At 55.2% G+C, this 14,034-nt stretch overlaps 1 protein-coding gene across 1 annotated transcript in view; it reads left to right on the top strand.

Moving 5' to 3' along the window:
- Window positions 1-12,369, top strand: part of RXRG (retinoid X receptor gamma) — a 57,848-nt gene extending 45,479 nt beyond the window's left edge. The window contains exons 5-10 of the mRNA XM_006142253.2: window positions 4,230-4,390; window positions 4,499-4,628; window positions 6,067-6,199; window positions 6,391-6,482; window positions 7,050-7,155; window positions 11,936-12,369. Coding sequence (XP_006142315.1) covers window positions 4,230-4,390; window positions 4,499-4,628; window positions 6,067-6,199; window positions 6,391-6,482; window positions 7,050-7,155; window positions 11,936-12,083 — 770 coding nt within the window. The 3' untranslated portion in view covers window positions 12,084-12,369. The remainder of the gene's footprint in view (window positions 1-4,229; window positions 4,391-4,498; window positions 4,629-6,066; window positions 6,200-6,390; window positions 6,483-7,049; window positions 7,156-11,935) is intronic.
- The last annotated feature ends 1,665 nt before the right edge of the window (window positions 12,370-14,034 follow it).

Here is a 14,034-nt window from a genome sequence, read left to right as displayed (position 1 = left end):
CCTCCCTACGGAGCCTCGATGCGGGGGAGTCTGTTTCTGTGACTGCTTGCATTTCCACGTGGTCTCAAGACCGGAGGATGACTTCTCTGGGGCCACTCGTGGGCAGCATCCAGCGGCCTGTGAGCCCGGGTCTTAGCACAGCCGGTCTGGGTGGACCCGGATGCCTCCTTGCGCCTGAGCTCCACAGCTTACCTGCGGGCTGGTCGTGGCTCGTGGTATCGGGGTTAGTGTGAGGATTAAACAGGACACAATCCACGTCAATGTGGAGCGTACTATTTGACACAGAAGAAGAGCAAAAGTTGGCTGTCGCAGTAAGCTGACAACGAACATCGGCTGGACAAGTAGAAAAGTTGTAAGGCGGGAGTTCTTTTTCCTTTGTTCTTAAGTTTCTGTCTTTCTTCCATGAGAGACAGAGACAGGCGCTGCCAACAGCGTCCTCTCTCCACGGTCCTGCCCCGGCCTCAGCCAACCCCAGATCACGGGCATATGTGCACCCGGTGTGCTCAGGGAGGCCTCCGTCTGTGAGCCTGGGCCCTCCCTGGGTGGCCGAGGCTTGCCGGGCGTTCAGTTCCTGCCTCAGCAGGGCCCAGCCTGCGGCCCTGCTTTAGATCAGCCCCGTTCCCTGGAAATCCCTGGCGTGTGTAGCAGCAATAGCTTAGAATGTCTGCCCCCAAAGATGTCTTCCAGGTTCTGATCTGACTCCTCCTTCCTTACGGGAAGATTTCTGCTACAAAGAGAACTAGGAATAGCAAAAGGGTGTTCAATTAATGGCCGTATTGGAATTAGAAGCCAAGGTTATTTCCTTTGGAGCTTGAAGTTATTTTCCTTGAGAGTTACGGGTCTGTTGAAGAAATTGAAGACCACAGAAAAATTTAACTTATTTTGCTTCCCCCATCTTTTTTTTTTTTTTTGAGAGGTTTTCGCTATAGGGTACATGCACTTGCCAGAAAGACAGAGACAGAGAGACAGAAAGAGAGAAATCACCCCCCAGGGGGGATGGCCATGCCGCAATCCCTTCTCCTCCATTCTCCTCTCAGGATCTTGGGCACACACACACACACACACGTGCCCGGTGTGAGTTTAAGTCACCAGGTCCGGGACTCGAACCGCGATTGGCTACATGGGAGTCCAGTAACATAGCCATTATGCCAACTGCTGGTCTTGCCCCTTCCATCTTTTGAAATCAAGAAAAATAGGAGCACATTAATCTACCTTTGAAAGCACTCATATGAGCAGTGCTTGACTCTAATAAACCAATTCTAACAGAATGCGTGTTCTAGTTTCCGTACGTTGTCAGTGAATGAAGACAGAGTGAACAGGGCCGAGGAGACAGAGGCAGAGAGGCAAGGAGGGAGAGGAAGAAGCCGAGAAGGGAGGTAGAGGGGGTAGGCAGACAACAGGAAGGTGCTGGTAGCTATTTTTATTGTACTCTTTTGTACTTAATGAATCCTCACGAAACCGTTCGGGTGACGCAGTGTAATCTCGCTTTCCAGACAAGGAGACCGGGGCTGGATGGGTTAGGTGGTATGTCTCAGGTAATTTCTTGTAGAAGGTGTTGCCATGGGCCACGTGAGCTTGCCGGAGAGACAGTGAGAAGAAATGCAAAGTCGCTCCTCGGAGGGGACGGCCACGCCTCAGTCCCTTTTCCTCCTGGGATTTTTTGGACGTGTAGAGAGGTTTTCGCTATAGGGTACATGCACTTGCCAGAAAGACAGAGACAGAGAGACAGAAAGAGAGAAATCACCCCCCAGGGGGGATGGCCATGCCGCAATCCCTTCTCCTCCATTCTCCTCTCAGGATCTTGGGCACACACACACACACACACGTGCCCGGTGTGAGTTTAAGTCACCAGGTCCGGGACTCGAACCGCGATTGGCTACATGGGAGTCCAGTAACATAGCCATTATGCCAACTGCTGGTCTTGCCCCTTCCATCTTTTGAAATCAAGAAAAATAGGAGCACATTAATCTACCTTTGAAAGCACTCATATGAGCAGTGCTTGACTCTAATAAACCAATTCTAACAGAATGCGTGTTCTAGTTTCCGTACGTTGTCAGTGAATGAAGACAGAGTGAACAGGGCCGAGGAGACAGAGGCAGAGAGGCAAGGAGGGAGAGGAAGAAGCCGAGAAGGGAGGTAGAGGGGGTAGGCAGACAACAGGAAGGTGCTGGTAGCTATTTTTATTGTACTCTTTTGTACTTAATGAATCCTCACGAAACCGTTCGGGTGACGCAGTGTAATCTCGCTTTCCAGACAAGGAGACCGGGGCTGGATGGGTTAGGTGGTATGTCTCAGGTAATTTCTTGTAGAAGGTGTTGCCATGGGCCACGTGAGCTTGCCGGAGAGACAGTGAGAAGAAATGCAAAGTCGCTCCTCGGAGGGGACGGCCACGCCTCAGTCCCTTTTCCTCCTGGGATTTTTTGGACGTGTATGCACACGCGCCTGGTGTGAGTCTGAAGTCCCACATCTGGGACTCGAATTGCAGTCTACGTGTGGGAGGTCCGCGCCTTAACCCCTTGGCCGCCTGCTAGCCCGCTGTTGGACTAGTTAGCAGGAGAGCTGCATTTGGAAGGTGTGGATTTGTTCCTGTGCTTTCTGCTGTCTTCTCCTCCCCAGTCTCTTTCCCTCTCTGTCCCGACTTCCTGTCTCCTCCCTTCCTTTGCTCCTTCCTCGGCCTTCTGCCTCTTTCCCGTCTGTGGGACGCTGCCCTCCTCGGGGGCTTTTCCACACACCTCTGCTGGAGCGTCGGAGGTGGCTCACGGTCCTTCCGGGCCTGCTCAGAGCTCGGTGCCGTGTGCACGCCGATGTAGGTGTCCCGTGTGCCCACCCCAGCCCGTTGTGCAGCCGTGCCCTCCCCCCCAGAGCAGGGCCGCTGTGGGGCGGGCTGCGAGGATGGAGAAGCTGAGCGTAGGCCTTGCTAGGGAATGGCTGTCACTGTATTTCAGGTCAGTCACCTGCTTAGAGGGTAATTTTCTTGACTCTTGCAATGTAAAAAAAATGTTTTCTAATATGAAATTCTGCTTATTGCTAGGCTATTCTCCTGAGGGAAAGGGCAGAGTGGGGAAGGGGACTCTCCTACCCCCTCACGCACAGACCCAGAGGGTCCTGAGGCTTGCGGTGCTGCCCGACGAAAACCCGCAGTTTGGCGGAGGTGGAGAAAACGCAGCCTACACCTTTGCCTGTGGATCCTCCCCCACCGCCCCAGTCAGCGCTGGCTCCCGAAATGTCACCTAGGTGACACCCCTCCACCCCTGCACTTACTAAATACCCACACCAGCTCCCCGAAGAGCCTTCCTGACAAGTCAGATCAGGTAACGCTCTGCTCAAGTGTGCACTAGGGACAGGCCGGAGGGGACGTGCATGCCAGGGCTGACGCACAGGCTCTGACAGGGAGCTCGGCCATGTGCCTCCCGCTCACCATCGCACGCCCACGGTTTCTTCAGGGCGGCGGGCAGAGGGAGAATGGGGGGCTGCAGTGGAAGCAGGATGGGGCTAGTTAAGAGATGGTAGGCTGGGGTTTATTACAACTTGAAATGCAAACTTCTTAGCATGGGCGCTTCTTGTTTTACTTTTATCAGAGACAGAAGTATTTTTTAAAAAAATAGTAATTGATTTTATTTATTGTCACTTTTCATTGTTTGCTATAGGACATGCACGAGAGAGAGAGAGAAAGTGAGAAAGCAAGCTGCCAGATCTAGGACTGGAACCATGGTTGGCCATGTGGGAGTCCAGTGCCCTAACCACCATGCCACCTGCTGGCCTCCAGCATGTCACTTCTTTTATTTGAGAGATTTTTGCTATCAGACATGTGTGCTTGCTAGAAAGACTGAGAGACAGAAAGCAAGAAATCACCCCCCCCCCCAGCGGGCTTTTCCACAATCCCTTCTCCTCCATTCTCCTCTCGGGATCTTGGGCACGCTCACACACGCACATGCGCCCGGCATGAATTTAAGCCACCGGGTCTGGAACGCGAACCGCGGTCGACTACGTGGGAGTCCAGCGACATAGCCATTACGCTAACTGCTGGTCCCCAGTCACTTCTTAATAAGGAGTAGAAAACATAGACTGCAGAGCCCTCGTGCTGCACAGGTGTAAGCAAACAGCTGTGCTTTCCTGGTTCCACCTGTCACCATTACAGCCTCCTCTGTCCCGCCCCACGACGCGCTCCATCTCCCACACGAGGAAACGGAGCCGTGGTGGGTAACTGACTTCCCTCTGCTGTGTGTCAGCCGTCCAAGAAGAAAGGCAGAGGAGCCGGGAGCGAGCCGACAGTGAGGTGGAATGTACCAGCGGCGGCCACGAGGACATGCCCGTGGAGAGGATTCTGGAAGCCGAGCTTGCTGTGGAGCCAAAGACAGAATCCTACGGTGACATGAACATGGAGAACTCGGTAGGTGGGCTTGGCCTCCGTCGTCCTCCTGCTGGTGTGGTGGAGCTCTGGCAGGGGCGACTGTGCGTCCCAGGGCCTGTCCCTCACCCTGCTGTGCTCCTCGTGCAGACCAACGACCCTGTCACCAACATCTGTCACGCCGCGGATAAGCAGCTGTTCACACTGGTTGAATGGGCCAAGCGCATCCCCCACTTCTCTGGCCTCACCTTGGAGGACCAGGTCATTCTGCTGCGTGCAGGTACATCTCGGGGTTCCTTCCACTTGGGTCAGTCACCTGGGCTGCTATTCCAAGTGACTGTTGGGGTCCTGACAGGGGTAACCTGAAGGAACAGCTGCCCGTCCAAGTGGTCCCGGTTGACAATGGGGTAACCCCCGAGGGTTGTGCTTTCTAATGCTGTCTGAAATCTGGTGGGCCTGCTCCGAAACACTTCCCAAATGGAGCCGTGTTTGTTCAGGCGCGCGGGCTCTTATCCCATGCAAGTTTTAGCATGGCTTTGTAATTTGCATGTCATTGTCAAAGCCCACGAGGGTATTTTTAGTGAGGGTGATTTGAAAGCTGTGACTCGTTGCTGTGATGCCTTGGGCCAGCAGGAAGAGTCCATCTCATAGGGGATCCTGGAGGCCAAAGCAGTCTGCTCAGACTTGCACAAAACAGATTTTTTTTGGAGAGATTTTCACTGCAGGGCATGTGCGCTCGCCAGACAGACAGAGAGAGACATAGAGACAGAAAGCGAGAAATCACCCCCCAGGGGGGATGGTCACGCCGCAATTCCTTCTCCTCCATTCTCCTCTCGGGATCTTGGGCACGCACGCACACACGCCCGGCGTGAGTTTTAAGCCACCGGGTCCAGGACACGAGCCGCGGTCGACTACGTGGGAGTCCAGCGACATAGCCATTACGCTAACTGCTGGGTCCCCAACAGACTATTTTTTAAGAGAGATTTTTGCTATAGGACGCATGTGCTTGCTGGAGAAAGATGGAGAGACAGAAAGCAAGAAATCACCCCTGGGGGGATGGCCACGCTGCAGTCCCTTCTCCTCCGTTCTCCTCTCTGGATTTTGGGCATGCACACCCACACACCTGGTGTGAGTTTCAGGCTGCTGGGTCTGGCCACGTGGGAGCCCAGCAATGTACCCACTACGCCACCTGCTGGTCCATCAGCAGGTTCTAACATCCCTTCCTGTTTTAAGATCGTGTGCATTTCTTGCCCCCCCGTTTGTGGGGCTCTGTGCCATCCTCGACGAATGAGGGTCTCTGTTAGGTAACGAGCAGTCCCTGAGTGTCAGCCGGGCCACATCCTGTGCTGGATGGTCCCAGATGACACCCAGAAAATGAAACTAGGTCGTCAGGCCCTGGGGGTAGAGGCTGCAAGGTGGAGTCCCTTGATCCACCACCACAGCCGGCACAGTGACTGCCACGTGCTGATTGTTCAATATGTATTTGTGGACTGACTGAAAAAAAAAAAAAAAGAAAGAGTCCTGGTCCCCCAGCTGTCATTCTGGGCCACTTGCGAGAGGCTGTGGGGCCACGCAGAGCCTTGGTCCCTTCCTTAACTGACTGTCGTCCTGGACGAGGTTTCCGATCCTGCCTTCATGATGGGCGTCCCCATCGTGCATTGGTGACTCAGTGAAGCGAGCCAGGCTCGGTTTTCCCTCAAGGCCTCCTGTCCTTGCAGGCTGGAACGAGCTGCTGATCGCCTCTTTCTCCCACCGTTCGGTGTCCGTGCAGGACGGCATCCTCCTGGCCACGGGCTTGCACGTCCACCGGAGCAGCGCGCACAGTGCCGGGGTCGGCTCCATCTTTGACAGGTGTCCCCTCTGCTCCCGGCATTGTGTGTGTGCGTGTGTCTGTGCGTGTGTGTGTACGCGCAGGCTGGGGGCATTGTCTGGAACACGGGGCACAGGGCGGGTACAGAACAACCACCGGGCCAGTTCACATTCCGGCCTCTGGCCCACTAAATGTGGTTTTCTCATCACCTGTCCTTGCTTTCTGTGAACAGAGTTCTCACCGAGCTGGTTTCTAAGATGAAAGACATGCAGATGGACAAGTCGGAGCTGGGGTGCCTGCGAGCCATCGTCCTGTTCAACCCAGGTGACGACTGGCGTGGAGTCCCCGTGCATGGCCCGCGGCACTCCAGCGCCTTTTGGTCCTCCAGTTCAGCCGGGACAGGAATCCTGTCGCTGGAGAGTACAGACGGCCAGCCGCTCACGGCCTGTGCCTTCAGAGCCGTCTCGAAAGTGTTTGGAACAAACGTGGCGTGTGCACGTTCGGTGTGGGGGGACGGTGACAGGGCTGTGGTGGTGGAGGAGGCAGTCGCAAGAGGTCGGGCTCTGGATGTACCTCTAGGGACCACTCAGGGGTCTGCTGATAACCTGGGTGTGTGGGGTCTTCAAAAGGCTCGTGGAAAACGTGTATGATGAAAAAGCACCATGCATGGATTTCAGTTTTTTTTTTTTTGCACCAAAGTTAACTTGTGCTTTATTGCATTTTCCCACAAACTTTCTGAAGTCCCATGATACGGGAAAGAAGAGAGGAGTGAGGGCCGGCCAGTGGGCAGCTCGGTGGTGCTAGGCCCACCTGGCAGGCCCTCTTCTCAGCCCGAGGTCTCTCTGCACGCTCAGCAGTGTTGCCAGAGCTTAAGCCTCTTGTCTCTTCCAGATGCCAAAGGTCTGTCCAACCCCTCCGAGGTGGAGACTCTGCGGGAGAAGGTTTACGCCACCCTGGAGGCCTACACCAAGCAGAAGTACCCTGAACAGCCAGGCAGGTGAGGCGGCGGGAGGGTGGAGTACGCTCCCTCCCAGTCCGTGCGCTGGGCTCTGGAGCGCCCTGGGCGCCGTCCGGACCTTCTCTCGCGTGGTTTAATCTCCATCATGAGTTGAAAGCACTGACACGGTAGCGCCAGGAGGCTGGCCTTGCCCGTCGTGTTCGCCATTACTGCTCTAGCAGGAGGGCTCAGAACAGTGCCTGGAAGGTCTGGTACATCTTTTAAAATTCGTTTATTTCTTAAAGTTTTAGCCATGGGGTATGTGTGCTTGCCAGAGAGACAGGGAGAGAAAAAGTGAGAAATCACTCCAGTGGGATGGCTATGCTGTGAGCCCTTCTCCACCATTGTCTTCCTGGGATTTGGGGCATGCACACACACGCGCCTGGTGCGATTTTCAAGCCACTAGGTCCAGGACTTGAACCGTAGCTGTCCATGTGGGAGGCCAGTACCTTAACCACCACGCCACCTGCTGGCCCCACAATACATCTTTAAATGCTGGAGGAACAAGCAGATGAGTGGGTGAGTGTGTGCATCGTGACCTCCAACTTCTAACAAGGAATGGAGGCTCAGAAAAGCTAAGTAACTTGCCCCAAACAGTGAAGCTGATGTGCGGTGGGGGCGAGATGGAGCCAGGTCTGCCTGATTTCAAAGAGCCTGTGTTTGAAGTGTGGCTGTGTTGCTTCCTGGCTGGTGCCCGGGATCCCCCGTGTGGGAGAAAGTGCAGCATCGGATAGCCAGATGTGGCTGCTGGCTTCCAGGGTGACATCAGTGTGGGCTCTGGCAGGGTGCTGGGTCTGGGCTCCTCATTTGGGGGTAAAGAAGTTCCCCGAAGTTCTCTGAAGCCATGTAGCAGGTATTCCTGCACCACTAAAAAACAAATCTCTTCTCCCAACCTTTCCTCCACAGTACAGCTCAATACAAATTTTCCCTCTCTGATAACCACAGGTGAAATGAAAAAATACAATCCTCAAATCTTCTAGGAGACGAAATGAAATGGCCAAGACCGCCCTGAAGACCCATTCGTGTTGTAACGAGTCCCCCTTAGGATTAATTTGTATACCCTCCTGCTTCTCACTAATGACCCTTATTCCCTGTGAAGTTTAGTTTTTGCTAAAGCTGCTTATCCTGGATCATAAGCCAATGTCTGTCCATTGACTGGAAGAGACCGAGCTGGGGTTTCGAGACCGTGTGTAAATCCAGGGGGTGAGCCTCAGCCCTGGGGTGCCGTGAAGAGCAGGCCCCGTGTATTGGAAAGGTGAAGCTGCCAGGGTCCACCGCGAGGGGCAGCAGTGAGTCAGCACGGATGGGCGGTCAGGGCACGGAGGTGGCTCGCCTCCACGTCTTCACTCAGGGACCCAAGCTCCTTCCTTCTGTGGCTCCCCGGTGACCCCGTGCCACATCGCGTGCTGCCTGCGGATGATGGGCGGGGCAGAAGTGGAGCAGAGAGGCCGGGCTGTGCGCAGGGCCTTCCTCTTCATGGCTCCACATTGCTCACACCTGGGCACCTGGGACTAGCCACGGAGAGGCTGGGGACCCTGTGCAGCTGCATGCCGAGGAAGGGCAGATGGGTTTGCTGAACACCCAGCAGTGTCTTCTCCTGGAACTTGGCCCTTGACTCTTCCTGGAAGAGGGCTGCCCGGGACTTGGGCTGCCTGCAGACACCAGGGGGAGAGCGTAACACCTGATGCCTGAAGTTGGGCAGAGTCTGGAGCTGCTGAAGTGCCAGAGGCTGGGTGTACCCGACATGGCATGGACAGTGTGACCACCCGAGTGCCGGCGGAAGGCTCAGCAGATACAGCGGGTGTCACCTGGCTAGCCTGGGCAGCGGAGTGTGCTGTCATGTTGTGGTACCGTGCTGCCACCCCGTGGACACTTTGAGAAGTACATGTCGGAGGAGCGAGCTCTTCGCAGAGATCAAGGCAGGAGGGTGCAGAGCTCGCGTGCACACCCCTTGCACACACAGCGGGCACCCTCAGAGCTGCGGAGGGTGCAGAGCTCGCGTGCACACCCCTTGCACACACAGCGGGCACCCTCAGAGCTGCGGAGGGTACAGAGCTCGCGTGCACACCCGTCACACACACAGCAGGTGCCCTCAGAACCGCGACCCCCTGGCTGCCTCCACCGCTGTGGGAGGCAGGGACAGGCGTGGCTGTGACTGTTAGTGGGTACACTCCATGACCAAGTCCAGGTCAGACAGCAGAGGGTGGTTTTGGGCATATGAGGGGCAGTCTTCCAAACGTTCGTGGAAAACAGGTGTTTCGAAAAAAGATCCATGGGCTTCAAAATGTTTATGCACCAAAGTAAAATTATACTTTACTTCTGTCTTCCCAGGAACGTTTTGCAGTTCTCTTGTATTTAGCATTTGACCTGTTATGAAACATCAGCAGTTTTAGAGTTAAAAAAGCTTTTTTGGGGCCAGCAGGTGACATGGAGGCTAGGGCACTGGATGTCACATGGCCAAGTGTGTGATTTGCGTCAGGAGGCTTGAAGTTGTCTGGCACGTGTGCGTGTGTGCTCAAATCCCTAGAGGACGATGGGGGGAGGGATTGTGGCATGGCCGTTCCCTCTGGGTGTGATTTCTCACACCCTCCCCGCCCCTGGTGTCTCTGGAGACCGCGTGTTCCCTATAGCACACACACAGTTTAAAGTGCTCTTGAGAGATCATCTCAGCGTAAGTTAGCACTTTACAGGGTGTAGAGCGCAGCCCTCTCTGCCCAGCCCCTTCCCACAGCAGTGCCGTCTGGAGCCTGCAGGGCGCGTCGTTGGCCGTGTTCAGTTTCGTGCTGTTGTTGCAGTAGACGGAGTTTTCCGTGTGGAGAAGTGACTCCTGCTTTCAGGGCAGCTGTACTTTTCTCATATTGCTGCCCTTCCCTAGAACTTCATGAGGCCTGAGTATATTGTAGAAATGCAAGAAATCACCCCCTCCCACCCCTAGGGAAAATGACCATGCCACAATCGCTTCTCCTCCATTCTCCTCCTGGCATTTTGGGCACACATGCCTGGCATGAGTTTGAAGCCACCAAGTCCAGGCCTTAAACCACGGTCGACTCTGTGGGAGTCCAGCAGCGTAACCATTATGCCGTCTGCTGGTCCCAGCCATGGAATATTCTCAGTGAAAGTTCAGATTCCTGCTTGAAGCACCATTGAGCACTCAGGGTCCATCTCTAACCAGAAATCTCTGCCGTGGAGCCCCAGCGACTGGCGTGGCTCATCCTGCACTTCCTGTTGGAAGGCGTTGAGAGCACTGAAAGTCAGTCTCCGTGGCAAGGAGGGGACAGCGCTGCAGAGGGCTAGCAGGCGGGGCGCGGGCCTGCGAGGACACCAGAGTGAGGTGGAGCCCTCCCCGCAGGCCCCTCCCTCATGTGAACGTCACAGCCAATTCCTCAGCCGTGGAGAAGTGTGTGTGAGGGCGTGGATGAAAGAGTGGTGTAAGGAGGTACATTTGTGTCAGAGCGTGAGCAGGCACCTGTGTGAGTGGCGTAGCACACGAGCGTGCGAACAGGCGTGTGTGTGGATATGAATGCGAGAATGCACAGGCATGCATGTGAGCGTGAGGCCTTGGGTACGAGCACATGCTGAGGGCACGTGCGAGGATGAGTGTGTAAAGGAGAACGAGGGTGTGTGTGAACAGGGAGGGCCGTGTGTGCATACGCATGTGTGTGTAAGTGGACATGAATGTTTGAAAGGTGAGGATATGCATGCACGAGGTGTGAGTGTGAGCGTGCACACGTGTGAGAGTGGTGAGGGTGTGTGTGCAGGTGTGAGCATGCAGAATGTGTGCAAGGATAGGTCATTTCCAGTAGGCCGTGGTGCTTAGGGACAGTGCTTTCTCCTTTGTGTAATTTGAAGGGAAGTGCAGGTGGAGCCTGGTGAAAGCTGGTAACATTTGGTTACAAACTGGCAACAGAAATTCATAACCTGAGCGGCTGGAGGCCACGCCGACTACAGCAACTGGAACAGGAGGGCAGGCCAGCGTCCTGGGAGTGCGCTGTGTCACAGACTTTGACGTGCCGCCTCGCCCAGAGGGTCCTTCCAAGGTCCTAGTCGCTGTGGGGTCCGTGCCCACGGTGTCACGCTCTGTCCTGAGTGTTTCCACAGGTCTTCCCGAGAGCCTTCTGGGTCCCAGAGAATGTGAGGGCTACGAGGTGGCCAGCACCTGCCGTGAGAAGTCACCCCTGGGGGGATGGCCACACTGCAGTCCCTTCTCCTGTTCCCTTCCTGGGGTTTTGGGCACTTGTGCTCATGCACTTGGTGAGATTTTCACATCGCTGAGTCTGGGATTCGAACCATTATTGGCCATGTAGAAGTCCAGCCCTTGAACCATGGTGTCACCTGCTGGTCCCTGGTTTTTGCCTTTAAGATCAACTCCCTGTGGGGCCGGCAGGTGCGTGGTGGTTAAGGCACTGGATTCCCACATGATGGTGGTTCGAGTCCCACACCTGGCAGGTTGGAAATCATGCTGGTGCGTGTGCATGCGTACCCAAAATCCCATGCAGAGAAAGGACTGAAGTGTGGCCATCTCCCCAGGGGATAATTTCTCACTTTTCCTCTCTCTGTCTCTCCCCGGCTAGCACACGTACCCTGGGGCAAAAACTTTAAAACAAACAAAAACCCTCACCCTCTAGCCTATTTCTGAAGCTGCCTAGGCTTAGAAATTCTATAACCCCCTGTCATCCCTCAGGCTCCTCTAGCACAGGATGGTGGAGGAGACCGATGAGGCCACGGCCCGGCAGGTGCCCGGCACACCCTTCCCGGCCTGACACCCTCTGCTTCCCTGTAGGTTCGCCAAGCTGCTGCTCCGCCTCCCGGCCCTGCGCTCCATCGGCCTGAAGTGCCTGGAGCACCTCTTCTTCTTCAAGCTCATCGGGGACACCCCCATCGACACCTTCCTCATGGAGATGTTGGAGACCCCACTGCAGGTCACCTGAGCCCCCAGGATCACCCCTGGGCAGGTGTGTGTGGCCCCGCCCCCGCACACTCCCCGCGCCCGTTCCCCAAATGTGATGCTTGTAATAGAGAACCCCTTTGTACACATGAGGCTTTATAGGCGGAGTTTTGTAGAGATGTTAGAGGCAGTCCTTTGCTATCCAAGGGGCTGGGGGGCTTTCTGGGCGTTCCTGGGAGAACTAACCAAGTCTCTGTACATATAACTGGTTTAAATTATTTTTTCACTTGCCATGGAGCGCAAACGGAGAATAAAACAATGTACGTGATACTGGCGTGCTTGGCCATGGGCTGTTATTGCCGCAGGGAGGTCGGCGCAGTGCGGGAGGGGTGATTTCTCGCTTTCTATCTCTCTGTTTCTGTCTGTCTGGCGAGTGCATGCGCCCTATAGCAAAAACCTCTTCCCCCCCCCAAAAAAATATATATATGTCAAGTCCTAGGCATTGATGAGAGGTAGTGTAGTAACGAAGGAGTGGATTTTCTTTTTTGTGGGTTTTGCCGTAGGGCATATGTGGAGAGACAGAGAGGAACGGAGGGAAAGGGAGAAGTCACCTTTCAGGGCGAGTGGCCATGCGGCAACCTCTCCTCCATCCCCCTCTCAGCATCTGGGCACACGCACACATGCTTGACGTGATATTCAAGCTGCCGGGTCTGGGACTCGAACAGTGGTCTTCCACATGGGAATCCAGCACCTTAACTACCCTGCCACCTGCTGGCCCAAGGAACGGATTTTCTGTCGTGAACCATCAGCAACAGCAGAGACCAGAGGACCTCTGGTTTATCGTCCATCACTGTCGAACCCCGCATAGGAGAGAGAAAAACCCTCCCCCAGCCGCAGCCTAGGCCCTCGGGGTGTGTCCAGGGGCCCTGGCGCCTGACTCTGCAGCAGGACAGCGAGCTCTCGGGTAGGGACAGTGCCCAGCTGCAGCACGGCCAGTGTCACCTGTGTCTCCCAGGCACCTGCCTGCCCTCCGCAACAACAGGGCTCAGCACACACCTGCACTGTGGTTTACACAGCAGCAGCGGCAACCCCCACACCTGCACGCGGCAGCTGGGTGTGCCTTCTCCGTGCCGCCACGGCTTGGCACACGGTCGGCACAAGGAAGTGTGTGTTGGTGAGCTGGCACATTTCACGACTGGAAGTTGCCAGGGCCAGGTGGGTGGTAACTGCCTCATCCCCATCAACAACTTGTCACCTCAGAGTCCCCCAGGGCTCACAGTCCAAATCCTCCCACCAGTGACCACGCCATGGCTCACAAGGGGACTTTGGAAGTTTATAGGAATGTGGCATTAAAGTCCAAGCCTAATTTGGGGTTGAAAATTTTTGAAATCTGTGCAGGGTTGTTTTTTGTTCCAAGAATTATTTTATTTAACATTTATTTATTTGTTTTAATTTGATTAGAGAGGGACAGAGTGAGAAAGTGAGAGAGAGAGAGGGGGAGGGAGAGTAAGAAAGCAAGCCGCCAGGTCCAGGACTTGAACTGCAGTGGCCATGAGGGAGTCCAGCACCTTAACCACCATGCCACCTGCCAGCCCTATACAGGGCTGTCTTATAAGACCCCCCACTGCATATTACTGAGGAAAGCTTGGAGATACCTTAGCCTTGGCCATTAAACCATGGAATACACATCTTGATTTCGTTGTTTTTCCTTTTCTTCTTTGTTGTATCTGCACTTACTACGACCGAGGATAAAGACAGTTGGGGAAGGCGGGCTAGGATTTCACCGCGCAGGCTCTGTGGCCTCTTCCCTCCCCCAGTGGCCGCCTTGGGGCAATGTGGGCCTTGGGGCACCCAGTGCCACCTCCCGGTGTGACCTGAGTCCTGACCCAGACTTGGGCCCCAGCTCTCGCCACCAGCAGACACCGCAGGGGCCTGCAGCGCGGTCGGGCTGGCTGTTTCCACCATGGCCGGCACCACCCCCCTTTCACTAGCAC

Source organism: Tupaia chinensis, unplaced genomic scaffold (genome assembly GCF_000334495.1).
Source record: "Tupaia chinensis unplaced genomic scaffold, TupChi_1.0 Scaffold000070_1, whole genome shotgun sequence".
Classification (NCBI taxonomy): Eukaryota; Metazoa; Chordata; class Mammalia; order Scandentia; family Tupaiidae; genus Tupaia; species Tupaia belangeri.
The sequence above is the reverse complement of the archived record's forward strand: the minus strand, read 5'-3'. Positions and strand labels throughout refer to the sequence as shown.